Source organism: Mastigoproctus giganteus, chromosome 2 (genome assembly GCF_048544385.1).
Source record: "Mastigoproctus giganteus isolate SK-2022 chromosome 2, ASM4854438v1, whole genome shotgun sequence".
Lineage (NCBI taxonomy): Eukaryota > Metazoa > Arthropoda > Arachnida > Uropygi > Thelyphonidae > Mastigoproctus > Mastigoproctus giganteus.
The window spans coordinates 263,140,394-263,155,375 of record NC_143576.1 but is presented as its reverse complement, the minus strand read 5'-3'; the positions used below and the strand labels follow the sequence as shown (position 1 = coordinate 263,155,375).

General features: G+C 37.4%; 1 protein-coding gene across 1 annotated transcript in view; it reads right to left on the bottom strand.

Moving 5' to 3' along the window:
- Positions 1–233: 233 nt before the first annotated feature.
- The window catches only part of LOC150090446 (ras-related protein Ral-A-like), a 66,680-nt gene continuing 51,931 nt past the window's right edge, over positions 234–14,982 (bottom strand). The window contains exons 4-5 of the mRNA XM_090390316.1: positions 14,336–14,510; positions 234–347 (exon numbers count right to left, since the gene is read on the bottom strand). Of these exons, the coding sequence (XP_090246442.1) occupies positions 234–347; positions 14,336–14,510 (289 nt within the window). The remainder of the gene's footprint in view (positions 348–14,335; positions 14,511–14,982) is intronic.

Here is a 14,982-nt window from a genome sequence, read left to right as displayed (position 1 = left end):
TTTAACCAGGTCTTATTAACAAATTGTAAATAAATGTACCGACATATCCATATTTTTTTCCACTTTATACATACCAATATTCTCAAAATAATGTTTTCTTCATTCCTTCAGATTAAGTGAAAAGTAAAATTCATGTACATATAATGGAATGAAAGAGCTTTGAGCTTGTAGAAAAGAAAAAAAAAAAAAGAAAAATAACAAATATACATAGTGATGGCATTCCAAAAGTAGACCTATAGAATTATACATTTCCTCATTCTAGTTTGTCCATTTTTGGTACTGTTGTTTGTTTTTTTGGATTCTTCTAATTTGGATTTCTTAATTTCATGCAGAAGACTATAAAAGACCTAGACAAATAAAATAAGCATACTAAATAAATGTCAAGCATCACTATTTATAGATACAATTGTAAAGATTCATAAAATAAATATCTTGAAACCCCACCTGGAGAATTTTTATAAACACATGAAAAGTAAAATAAATACAGTAGAGTCAAAAATCCAAATGCCAATAATCTGAACGAGCCAGCACTTATTTTTTATGCTGGTGCCATAAAATAATTACAGCAAGTGCCGGTTATTGTGATCATTTTTAAATTGAATATTGATTCTATTAAGCGAAAAATCAGAGGAATATTATCCTGAGGCTATAAAAATGAAGATATAAAGCACAAATTTATACTTTTATTACATTATCAATTAACAAAATTAAATGATACATGAAAATCGACAAAAAAACTGAATGCTGTCCAACTCAATTACTCTTGCTGAAAACAGTGAGAGATCTGGCAGCAATGAAATGAAGTTTGAAAAAAATAAGTAATTATTTTCGTTAAAGGCCTATACATGTGTTATTGTGGCTGAAAGTTCCTTTTTTTTTTTGTTACCTATGAATAAATCTGAAATATGTAAGTACAATAACTCAGTGTTACTTACTAAACTTTTTTTTTTTTTTTAGTCTGCAAACAGTATTTTTGAAAAGTTCAAAAATCCGAACAAATCTGAAGTCCGAACTACCCTGGTCCCAATTAGTTTGAATTATCGACACTCTAAGATACATACATATATAGCAACTATAAAATAATTTCCTGACTTCAAGGTCTCATATCTCTCAAAGCACTTATTGGAAAGAACTGAAATTTTGAAATATTCCTATATGTCCAACTTTCTGTGGTAGCCTAGTGGGCATGATACATTGGTCTGCCATTTGTTTGGAGAAGTCTGGTTTTGATTCCTGTCAACAACTGGAGAAATTTTTAGTCCTCTTCATATTGCAAACTGTGGTTAATAGATTTCATATGGAGGGTATAAGGCCCTCTCTCCCAAATTATTCTGGGTTTTTCAATCTGTGAAACATGCAAATCTGCAATTGGACACTTTTACAGACATAGTATTATGGTAATGGAGCATGCTTGGGGGATATTAATGCCAATTAGGCATGGAATAAATTAGAAATATAATCTACATTATTGCATAGAAAAGTTAGAATTTATGCTACTAGGTGTAGGACAGCTATTTATTAACCTTTGCAAAGAGCAAAGCAATCATTTATTCCATGATGAATGCAACATGGCAAGTAATTGAAGTACTGGTATACAATACAGAGATGTAATGCCTGAAGCCTTACTGTGCACACACAGTGTTTAACGTGTTTATATAATTGCTATTGTAGTAATTTGGGCTTGATATCGATGGTTCAACTGTTGATGATCCTGCTCAGGTAGCTAACAAACTAAATGAATATTTTGCATCTACATTCACACGAGTTATTCAGGGAGGGCAATGCCAGAGGTGTATTAAACTTTGGCAGCAGGCTAGATAACCTTGTAATAACTGAGAATAAAATGGAGGAGACATTGTTGAAGATAAACATAAGAAATGCACCTGGGGAGGATGGAATCTATCCAGTTATATTAAAGGAAGCAGCAAAGGAAGTAGGCAAACCCATAGCCATAATTATGACAGCTTCCTTGGACTCAGGGGAGGTACCCATGGACTGGAAATGTGCAAATGTGGCCCCAATCCACAAAGGAGGAGCAAAGGGGGAGACAGATAATTACAGACCTGTTAGTTTAACTTCTGTTCCAGGGAAATTAATGGAGACACTGGTTAAAGAAGCATTGCAGGATCATCTAGACAAGACTTAAGTTATAGCTCGGGCATAGCATGGGTTTGTTAAGGGGAAGTCTTGTCTAACCAATTTGATTGGATACTATGATGTAGTCACAAAGGAACTGGATGCAAAGAATAATTTTGATATCATTTTTTTGGATCTTATAAAGGCTTTTAATACTGTTGCACATGGAAGACTGCTGCACAAATTGGAGCAGTGTGGCATTGGAGGCAAATTGCTGCTATGGATAAAGGGATGGTTGAGTTGGAGAAGACAGAGTGGTAATCAATGGACACTGTCCTTCATGGACTAATGTTATTAGTGGAGTCCCCCAGGATTCAGTGTTGGGTCCACCATTGTTTTCTGTATTGATTAATGATATTGAGGATGGTATATAAGGCTTAATGTCTAAGTTTGCAGACGATACAAAGGTCGGCAGGGTTGTTAATGACACTTACACTGCTGTAAGAGGATTTAGACAAGTTGAGTTAGATGGGCTGAGAGGTGGCAACTGAAGTTTAACATTGACAAATGTAAAGTACTGCACATGGGAAGCAGTAACTCCAGAGTAAGGTATCAACTGTGTGGTACTACACTGACAGAGGTAGAGAGTGAAAAGGACCTGGGGTAATTGTGCAGACAGATATGAAGTTTTCTGAGCAGTGCAGACGGTCTGCAAAAGTAGACCATGATATTTGTCAATGATATACAGGAATTCTTCTAGCAGCGATAAGGAGGCGATTATTCCTTTGTATAAGGCAATGGTCAGGTCACACATTGAGTACAGTATACAGTTCTGGAGGCCTCATTTTAGGAAGGATGTAGAGCTGTTGGAATGAGTATAGAGAAGGGCAACAAGATTAGTGAATGGAACAAAGGGTTGCTTAAGGGTTTGTCCTTAACAAACCCACGTTAAGGGAAAGTCTTGTCTGACAAATTTGATAGGATATTATGATGTGGTTCAAAGGAACTGGATGCAAAAAATAATTTTGATATAATATATTTGGATTTCAGGAAAGCTTTTGACACTGTTGCACATGGAAGACTATTGTACAAATTGGAGCAGAATGGTATTAAGGGTAAGTTGCTACAATGGATAAAAGGATGGTTAAGTGCGAGAAGACAGAGGGTGGTAATCAATGGGTGCTGCTCTTCGTGGACTAATGTTATTAGTGGAGTCCAACAGGGTTCGGTGTTAGGTCCACTGTTGTTTTGTATATTTATCAATGATATTGATGAAGGTATATCAGGCTTAATGTCGAAGTTTGCAGATGATACAAAGGTTGGCAGGGTTGTTAATGACAATAATGGCAGTGTGTTACTGCAACAAGATCTAGATAATTTGAGCAGATGGGCTAAGAAGTGGCAACTGAAGTTTAACCTTGACAAATGCAAAGTACTGCATATGGGTAGAAGTAACCCCAGAGAAACATACCAACTGTGTGGTACTACGCTTAAGGTGGTAGAAAATGAAAAAGATCTGGGCTGTCATTTTAATTGAGATGAGTAAGCAGAGGGTGAAGATCTGTTCTGTGACTTTTCTGTAGTTTAGAAGTTTGGTAATATCTGAAGCGTGTGTAAGGGGTGAAAGTTTGCTTGAAGAGCACCCAACAAAGAAGCCAACAGATGAAATGGTTTTTGGAGTGGTTTTCATTTCCAACACCCAGATTTCAGATCCATAGGTGATGACTGGCTGAAGAAACCAGTAAATATACTGAAGAGTGTACTCAGACTCTGTGACAAAGAATTGTTGTGGAAGCCATCTGGATTGGCAGACCTTGTTGTGAATATCCGCAACAAAGTGTTTAAAGCTCAGTTTAGGGTGGAAGATGACTGCGAGATCTGTGCTCCATGGATTTTCAGGTTTAGTTGAGTTGTGTGTGATTCGAGTGAGAACACCTTTTGTGCAGATTTATTTGGATTAATCTTAAGAGAGAATTATGCTAGGTATGTAACAAGCTTCTTTAAGCTGTTGACTGTTTTGGAAGCAGTCCCAGGTCGGTCGGTCTCATGAATCCAATAGAGGAGCTTCAAATTATCTGGTTAGCTGAGAAAATCCATTTGCTAGCACAGGAATGGGTGGATGGCAGCCATAAAGAGGAGCCCAGAGAGGACTCCACCCTGGGGAGTCCTCTCTGGGCTCCCCAGGGTGGAAAGATTTTTTTTATTCACAGTCAGGTTAAGAGCCTTGGTTATAAGAACCAACATTAATTCAAGGATATTGCCTTTGATCTGGTATCCCTCTTCGCATAGCTGAAGGAGGAGGCAGATGTCAATGCAGTTGAAGGCAGACTAGATATCTAGATAAACAATTGCCATCTCCACTCTATCTTGCGGAGCCTCCAGAATGGTGCTGGTGGTTGCCAGCAGGTTGGTGATGGTGGACCTGCATTTCAGTGCATAATGGATGAATTGTTAATCACATGGGAGAACCTGGTTGGTTAAGATGGGAAGAAGGCGCTTCTTCATGACTTTGAGGATACATCATTACATGATGCTTTCATAACTGGCCTGAACTGTGATAGTGAGGTGGCTTCATGTGTTTTTGGAATTGGCTGAACTATATATTGGTTCCAGGCTGTTGGGAAACTTTGAGTTATGAGAATTCCATTTAGGATTCCTAAAAGGGCATCTATGATGAAAAACTTACGCTCTTAAGGATAAATTCTGGGATCCCATCAAATCCAGCGCATGATGTTGGTGGGATACTAATGATGGCCTGGCCTGGATGAGCTCTTTTTGTAATGATGATGGATGCAAGGGTATCTTGCTGACAACTGTTGTGAATGTTCTGTCATATCTCCACTTGGAGAAACTTATGGTGCAGAGCTTGCTGCTGTTTTGTGTTGCCTTCTTTTACACTTTCACATTCCACAGGTGTTATTACTTTTTCAAGGAAATTTGTTCATATTGAGCCTGTTCCTAAAAAGGGAAACAAATCCCTCCCAACCATCTCCACATTGTGCTTAGTTCTACTCTTTTGAAAGTAATGGAACATCCATCAACTGACAACTCTTAAAACTATCTCAAAACCTTCTATTTGATCAATGATCACCAGTATGGATTTCATGTGTTGATTCACTGATAGTGGATTTATATTACTCATCTTTGGATAAATTCAATGGAAAAAAAAGTTTGGTGAAACTCAAGCAGTTGCTCACAACACTTCCAAGGTTACTAATCACATTTGACATAAAGGTCTACTATACAAGCTGCCACTTATAGAATACCACCTGTATTTGCAATTAGGTAGCCAGTTTTCTCTCTGACCACCCACTGCTCATGATGCTGGATGTTTTTGTCTTTCACCTTCTCAATTAATGCTGGTGTTCCCAAGGTTCAGTTTTTCTTCCACTCTTTCCTTTTGTATATTAATGACCTTTTTTTTTCCCACAGTTTTTCTGATAACACAAAATTTCACCAGGACTGTGTGATGGTATCTGGGGGGGACCAAGATATATTGTTTGTTTTGTGAAGCCCCTTTCTTTTCTTAAACTATAACCATTCAAGAAATGTTTGATGCCTCTTTTGTCTCAAGGCCCGGATGCACTGCATCCAATGCATCCCCTCCCCTTTGCATGGTCCTGCATTCTACCTTCCAGTTTCAAAAACTTTGCACTGCACACAGAGCTTCAACTTCTCGAATATCCACTACCAATTTTCTTAAATATTAAATGTCAACCTCCAGGTAGTTCTCCAATGGGACAAAAAGAGTCTACTGCTCCCATTCTCATCTTCAATGACCTGAGATTTCTGTATAAGATCACAACATTCAAGTTATTTCTTGAATTAATCATGCATGGTAATGCATGACACTTTTTTTTTTTTTTTATGTGTATAATGAAATTCCAACACAAAAGGGTAGTAGAACCAATAGCCCACAGTACTGTGCACAATTTGGGAAGACAAGATTCTTGTTGATGTTAGACTTAATTCTGAAGATTTTAAATTTTTTAGGAATGTGGGTAAAGGAAAGTTCTACCAAATAATCTCTATTAGGGATTACCCCGACTTATCTCTCGTGGCATAATCACATCACAAATATTGCTTCCTCTGCATAAAAAAACTTATTCTAAACAGCTACTGACAGTGTAAAAATCTCAAATATCCACCCTACTATGAAATATTGTTCCCATGAATTGGCATCTGTAATTTCACCACTGTCTTCTACAAGTATGTGCACTAACCAGTCAACTTGCATTCACTACCAACTTCAAACTCACAATAACTTTTCTTCATTCATCACTTCTACTTCTGTTATTTGGTAGAACTTTCCTTTACCCACATTTTCTAAAAAATTTAAAATCTTCAAAAATTTAAGTCTAACATCAACAAGAATCTTGTCTTCCCAAATTGTGCACAGTACTGTGGGCTATTGGTTCTACTACCCTTTTGTGTTGGAATTTCATTATACACATAAAAAAAAAAAAAAAAAGTGTCATGCATTACCATGCATGATTAATTCAAGAAATAACTTTAATGTTGTTTATTTGTACTTTAGCACAAGAGACTGGTATGCAATCTGAAACATATTAGGATTACAAGCAATACCTTTAGACATATTGTGAGATGGCTAGGGGACAGGAAGCAAAGGGTTATAAATTAATGGTTAGTCTTCAGAAATGGGTAGAGTAAAAAGTAGGGTTCTCAGAGATACATACTGGGACCACTCCAATTTCTTAAATAACAGTGATGAAGGGAAACATGGAGTGATGTCAAAATTTGTAGAAGCAAAGATAGATTGGTAAATATTGGCACCAGGCAGTGCTCTTTCAGTATATCTTGGAGAAAATTTAGGGATGGTCAGATGAATGAAAGCTGTTTAATAAAGCAAAATGGAAAGTTTTATACTTTGGGAAAGAAACACTAAAATCATTGGTGGGGGAAGTTAGAAACAGCAGTGAAGAAAAGGAATTCAGATGGAGATGACGTTCTCTACACAGTCATCAAATAATGTCCTATAGTGTTCCAGCATTAGTAGTGGTAAATAATGAAAGAAAGCAAGCTTATACTGTATCAGCCATAAAAAAACTACTTCCCACATCATCTATCCTTCTCTCCAAATCTATCTTGTGGTTTGGTCACTCGCACACCAGCAAGACTTTTGTGGATTTATTGGATGACTGTTTTCTACAGCAAAATGTTCGATAGGCAACCAGAGAGGGTAATACTCTTGATCTGATTATCAGCAGTGATTATTCATGCATTAAGAATTTGTAGATAAAGGAACCACTGGGTGACAGTGATCACAATGTACTGATGTAGGAATTACTTAAGGATATAACTACCATTAACAAAAGGGAAGTGCTTTTGCTTTCGAAAAGGTGACTACAGGGGTCTCAGATAATTTTTAAATTCTGTACAGTGGGATCAACTGATGATGTTACCAACTTTGAATTCTTAATTTTGGAGGCTGCTAGGCTTTTCATTCCAACTAAGAAATACTGTTCAAGGTTTAGGCCTAAATGGATGTCAGTTGAACTAATGAGGTTTGTGGCAGAGAAGAAAAATATATGGAATGCATATAAAGTATCAGGTGACACAGAAGCCTATGGCAGATATAAACTAGTCTGTAATAAAGTCACAAAGGAGGTTAAGCACACGAAGGCATATTATGAGAAATCCATGGCAAAGGATGCAAAGAAAAACAGCAAAGATTTCTTTACTTATGTAAACTCAAGAGGGATGAATCGGATTGGACCACTTAACATAGATGGGTTGACTATTGATGATCATGCTCAGGTAGCTGATAAACTGAATGAGTATTCTGCATCAACATTCACACATGAGGAGTTATTCAATAAGGGAAGTGCCAGAAGTTTATCAAACTAACAGGGTGCTAAGTGATTTTGTAATAACTGAGAGCAAAGTGGAGGAGAAATTGTTAAAGTTAAACATAAAAAAGGCACCTGGGGTGGATGGGATTTATCCAATTACATTAAAGGAGGCAGCAAAGGAAGTAAGCAAAACATTAGCCATAATTATGAGAGCTTCTTTGGAATCCGGGGAGGTCCCCATGGACTCTAGGTTTGCAAATGTATCATCAATTCACAAAGGGTGTTCAAAAGGTGACACAGGTAACTATAGACCATTTAGTTTAACTTGTGTTCCAGGGGAAACAATGGAATCACTGGTTAAAGAAGCATTGCAGGATCATCTAGACAAGACTGCAGTAATAGTTAAGACAGCATGAGTTTGTTAAAAGATAGGACTTATCTGACCAATTTGACTGGATACTATGATGTGGTCACAAAAGAACTGAATGCCAAAAATAATTTTGATATCAATTACTTGGACTTCAGGAAAGCTTTTGATACTGTTGAACATAGAAGACTCCTGTACAAATTGGAGAGCTATAGCATTAAGTGTAAGTTGCTACAACGGATAAAGGGATGGTTGAGTGGGAGATGATAGAGTGGTAATCAATGGACACTGCTCTTTATGGACAAACGTTATTAGTGGAGATCCCCAGGGATCGGTGTTGAGCCCATTGTTGTTTTGTATATTTATCAATGATATTGATGAAGGTATACCAAATTTAATGTCCAAGTTTGCAGATGATACAAAGGTTGGCAGGGTTTTTAATGACAGTAAAGGCAGTATGCTACTCCAACTGGATTTAGATAAGTTGGGCAAATGGGCTGAAGTGGCAATTGAAGTTTACCATTGACAAATGCAAAGTACTGTGCATGGGTAGCAAAAACCCAAGAGAAATATACCAATTGTGTGGTACTACATTCAGGAAAGTGGAAAGACCTGGGGATAATTGTGCAGTCAAATATGAAGTTTGTGGAGCAGTGCAGATGGGCTGCCAGGACAGGTCATGGAGTTTTGTCAATGATATAGAGGAATTTTGCTAGCAGGGACAGGGAGGTGATTATCCCATTATACAAGGGAAGGGTCTGGCCACACCTAGAGTACTGTGTACAGGTCTGGAGGCCTGATTTTAGGAAGGATGAGGAGTTGCTAGAATCAGTACAAAGGACAAGATTGGTGAGGGGAACAAAGGGGTTCTCTTATCAAGATAGGCTCAAGTTCTGTAAATTGCAGTACCTGGAGAGTAGACACCTGCAAAGTGATCTGATTGAGGCGTATAAAGCCTTAAATGGATTGAGCAAGCTGAATGCTGATGGGATTCTTCCTCAGATTAAGAACCTGAGGGGGGCACAGATTCAAATTGAGGAAAGACAGTTGTAGAATAGATGTGCAGAAATTTGCGTTTAGCCAGTGGGCAGTTGATTGGTGGAACAGACTTCAATTTGTTGTGTTTTTTTTTTTTTTTTTATGAAAACACGAAGGGTATTAGAACCTACAGTACTTAGTACCATGCTTGGGTTGGAGGTTGAGATGAAAGAAGATTTGTTGACATTAGACTAACTTCTGTAGACTGTAATTTTCAGGAAATATGTATGAAGGAAGGCTGTTCCAGAAAACAGCAGTTGAATGAATAGACAAGGAAGATGAAAAGTTGGTTCTGTGAATTTGAAGTTGGACAGTAAGGTGGATGTTGGCTGGTGGCAGCTAGTGTTTGGACTGTTTTGAAAGAGAGAGCGGGAATTATAGAAGACAATTCTGAAGAACAGTGCCCATGGAAGTATCTATAGAAAAGGCATGCAGCAGAAACAGTAAGTCTATGAGACAGAGCATTAGCATTAGCAGAGGCATTTGATGCAAGAAAGCAAGCTTATGCAGCATCAGCCAAAAAAAAAAAAAAAAAAAAATCTCTCCAGAGTGGAGAGATTCTGTTAGAGATGAATCATTAATTAACCTAACTGCCTTCTTCTGAATGGAATCCAGAAGCCTGAGAGACGTTTTGGGTGCACCGCCGTATATGTGGGAACAATATTCCATGGAAGGGCAGATTTGTGATTTGTACAGAGTGAACAGCTGTTTGGAAGAAAAGTTACGCAGAGAGTGAAAGAGAAAGCTAAGTTTTTTAGATGCAGGGAGAGCAATATTTGTAATGTGCTTGTGCCAAGAGAGATTAGAAGTCAGGGTAATCCCCAAAAGGGATATATCATTTTGCTTAGAAATCAGAGTGTCACCAAAGATAAGCAAAGGAGCAGAAGAATCCTTTTTGCGAGGTATAAGACAAGACTGAGTTTTAGAAGGATTGAAATGAACTAAGTTGTCTTTGCCCCACTAGAGAATTACCTGGAGATCAGCATTTAAGGAATTGGGAGGGTGGATATTCAAGAGTTGGAGTTGATTGAGCAGGACAAGATTTCTTAAAATGGAAAGTGGAATGCAAGGTTCTGTCATCAGCAAAACTATGGATAGGATTTCCAGTCAATGGAAGAAGTTCATTAATATTCAAGAGGAAAAGAGTGGGGGAAGGAACTGAACCATGGGGAACACCAGCATTAGTGGAGAAGTTAGAAGACAGAACCATCTAACATTACCCTCAGTGAGCGATCAGAGAGAAAACTGGATAACCAATTACAAAAAACAGCTGGCAAACCATAAGATGGAAGCTTGTTTAGCCAAACACGATCGAAAGCCTTTGAGATGTCAAGAGAAACTGCTTGTGTTTCACAAAACCTTTCCACTGAATTTGTCTGTAAATAGGTAACATAAGTCAGAATATCACCAGAGGATCGACATTGTCGGAATCCATACTGGTGATCGTTGATCAGACAGAAGGTTTCTAGGTAGTAACAGTTGGCAGTTAATTGATTTTTCCATTACTTTAGAAAGAGTAGAAGTAATTGCAATGGGGTGATAACTGGATTTGAGGGATTTGTCATCCTTTTTAGGAACTGGCTGGATATGAGCAAATTTCCAAGCAGAAGGAAAAACACCTTTGTAAAAAGAAAGTGAAAAAAGTCGGCAAAGAACAAGAGTAAGTTCAGGAGCACAGGTTTTGAGAACAAGTGGAGAAACACCATCAGGACCTGGAGATTTCTTAGCATCAAGATTTGTCAAAATCCTTCTGACATCTTTTAACGGAAGACTACAGGAGGCATTGAATGGAGTGTGGGAAATGGTGGGAGGTGTTTTTCCAGGATCATTAATACATGAGTTAGAAGAAAAATGGGATGCTAGCAGATCAGCTTTATCCTTGGCTGAAGTTTTCTACTCTTAGCCTGTTCAAAATCTAGTTTGGACTGATTAATAACTGTTTTACAATTGTTGTGAGCTTTGGTGTAGGCAGAAAATGAAACTGAAGAAAAGGAAACAAGCCAATTATGATATGCAACGTTCTTCTTTTGAACAACCTTGGCATATTTATTGGAAAACCAAGGTTTAGATAAAGATTGAGATTTTAAAGTGGAGTGTGGGACAAAGGATTCCATTTCTACAAGAATAATTTCCCTGACACAATCTGAGCAAACTTTGACATCAGAAATTTTGAAACAGTAATCTGACCAAGGAAAAGAAGAAAAATCTCGCAGGTTATCCCATTTTGCATTCTTGTAATGCCAAACAATACGAGGTTGGGAATATCCATGAGATAAAGGCTCCATTGGAGAAGAGACAATCATCAAGTTGTGATCTGAAGTGCCTAAAGTACCGATCACTTCGACCGTGTACTTAGAAGAGTTGTTTGTGAAAAAAGATCAAGCGTGTTGGCTGTATCGTTAGGATTGTCCGGTATTCTTGTAGGTAAATGAACAAGTTGTGCAAGGTCATTAGCAATTGCAAAAGTCTCAGAATCTCGACCAGCTGGATCAGTGTGACTAGAAAACGGAAGCCAGCTGAAGTTGTGAACATTAAAATCCCCAATCAAAATTACCTCACTCTTAGGAAAATTGGACTGGAGAAAGGAAAGTTGGAAAGAGAGGAAGTCAGAGCTCCAAGTGATTAGTGGAGTTGGGAGAACAGTAGAGACAACAGACTGAGGTAGAGAGATTTTAAGCCAGACAAGATTGAAAAGAGGAGATTCCAAATTACCAAGTCTCTGACAGGGAATATCAGAATGGACATATGCACAAGTACCACCTTTTAGGCAAAAGGAATCATACAGCAAATAATTTGGGCAATTGAGATGAGCAGAAGTTGAATCAACTGATAACTGAGATTTTGTCAGAAAAAGTACATGGGGTTTGGCAGACTGAAAGTGGAAATGGTCATCGTCGAGGTTAGAATTGAGACCACATATATTTGTGATGTGAAGTAGGAAGTGTTTGGGAGGTTTAGATTTTTTCGCAGATAAGCTTACTCCATCTGTTTGAAAATTCATGGTGTATTCAATAGTAAGAAAAATTGGGGGGGGGGGGACTTTTTTTTTTTTTTTTTTTTTGTTAGTTGTTGGCGCATCGGCTTCTGTGGCCATAATGCACCTCCCAAATTTTTTTGCATTTTACTGTGATCCAAGCCTGAGGGAGGATTCAAACCCGCAACCTTTGGGTTGGCAGGCAGGCACTTTACCCACCCGGCTAACCCTGTTGGTGTATGAAGTAATGAAATTTTTGGATATGGCGTACACATGGTAAGAATATACCTAGATCCTTGACATAATGTGGCCTCGACAATGCCTCCCCCCCGCACAAACACTATTTGGACTCCCTCCAGTCACTATCTGGCAGAGTACAGGTAGCAAGATTATACACTAGCTAATCCGGAAGCCTCCTAAAGAGTTACCGATAGGTTTGGTCCATTGTGCTAACTAGTGGCCGGCCTGAGAACACCATTTTAGAGCTGTACCCTCGAAACGTAAGAAAGATTGGATCTCTCCATGATGTTCATCATAACCTCAAAAGTCATCAGTCATACTGCATGATGGAAGAGTTAACCGGAACTTAGCTCTGGAGACTAAACATGGATTTCACCACTTGTGGAAGTTTTTGAGGAAGCTGATAGCCTAAATAAATTTAAGGCTGAGCTGGACAGGCATTTAGAACAAATGGAGGGGTGAAATGGGAGGTTTTTTTTTTTTTTTTTTTTGGCTGATGGCTTGCTTTCTTGCATTGTATGCCTCTACTAATGCTAACCAACCACTCTAATAATTGGTCTAGTTTTGTAAATTTATTCAGAACACCAGATGGATGTTTGTTCCAACGATCAACTACCTGCTGGGCAAAAAAAAAAAAAAAAAAAAATTCCACCAGCTTATTCTGCAACCATCCTGAAAAATTCCTTTAAAATTAATCCATTAAAAGCCTTAAACATGTCAATCAGATCTCCTGTAAGGAGAGTAGAATGAGATTCTACACTTTGCACAATTGAAGACTTCTTGGTAAAAAAAAACAAAAAAAAAACACCTTTGTTCCCTTCACTAATCTCATTCCCTTCTTTGCATCCATTCCAACAGATTTACATTTTTCCAAAAATGAGGTTTCCAAACCTGTTTGTGGTGGTCAAGGTATGGCCTAACCAAAGCTTTATAATGAGATAATCATCTGTTTATCTCTTCTGTTAAAGACTTACTAACAACAGAAAAAAAATTGTATTTCCATTATAAGGCAACTCGGAGACTTGCACAACAAGAATACTCTATCGAGCCAGGCCATACCTAGAAAAAAAGACAGCATAGATTGGCAAAAACTGAATGCGGGTTCTACATAGTTGCAAAACTCAGTAGTTTTGCAAGTACATAATAAATTTTCTGTTTATACTCCAGGATGGTTGCATACAGTTAGTGATTCACAAGTTAGAGAAAGAATACGAGAATACCATAACTGATTTAACTGCTGCTGAGTGTGCGAACAACAAGGTTCTGATCAATATACAGGAGATTAAAATGTCAAAAAACAAAAACAAAAAAACACAACATTGATTTGTTTTATAGGTTTTAATTTTTTTTAAATGAATTTCATTTTCACAATTATCTGGCCATACCATATCTCAACTGTCATTTTTGTTTTCTCAGTGTTTACGTTACATGAAACTGACTCAACATTAAATTGGCAACCTGTGTCAATTCAGTGTATCATTTAAAATCTGTGTATTCCTTAACCAAGAGCATAATTCTTTCCCCTCTCCTCTTGTCCTGTCTATTGTTTCTGTATACATTATACTAATCATAGTATTCCAAATCTTTCATGTCATTTGCATCCCTTACGTCAGAGTTTCAGTTCAAATTCACTAACTTTACCCCTAGTGTGTGCAAGTATATACATGCCTGTTTGTAATATCTCACATGACTTTATTAATATACTGTCTGATTGCAATGCAGTAGTCCTACTGCAATTTCAGATTAAATAATTGGTTAAAATTTTTATGTTCTATAAACATTTACAAAGAAATATTCCAGTAATTATAAGCATTTGTAGTTACTAACTTTATCAACATTGATATTTGTTTTTGCTGAAGCTTCTGCATATTCAACGCCCCATTCTTTGGCCCTTCCTTGAGCATCTTCCACAGATACTTTTCGATTATCTTCTAAGTCTACTTTATTCCCTACCAAAATGAATGGTATACGATCATCTCCTTTTACTCTAAGAATCTGTTCCCTATTAAAAAAAAATAATAAAAAAAGTTAAATATTGTTCACTATATAAAAAGTTGAGTTAATGAAGTAAGAAAGATTTCTAGGACAAAATCTCTCCAAAGAAACCAGAAACCAAGTTCCTACTTTGGCATGACAGCTAAAGCATATGTAGTATATGCTTTTGTGACTATATACGGCTTCTATACCTTACTACCAAGTTATAAAACAATACTACCAAGTGTAACAAATCACACACTCATTATACATTAACAGTGTTTGTCCCTGCACTAATTCTTCTTAATGCAATGCAATATTAAGACAGTTTGTTGATATGGATAAACTTGATTGGACATGTGTAAGTTCATTATCATTAGTTGAGGCATATGATACAAGAAACCAAACTTATAGAGCATCAGCCAAAAAAAAAAAAAAAACCTTACCATTTCACCCATCTGGTCACTCCAAACGTTTGTCTAGTTCAGCCTTAAATTTAT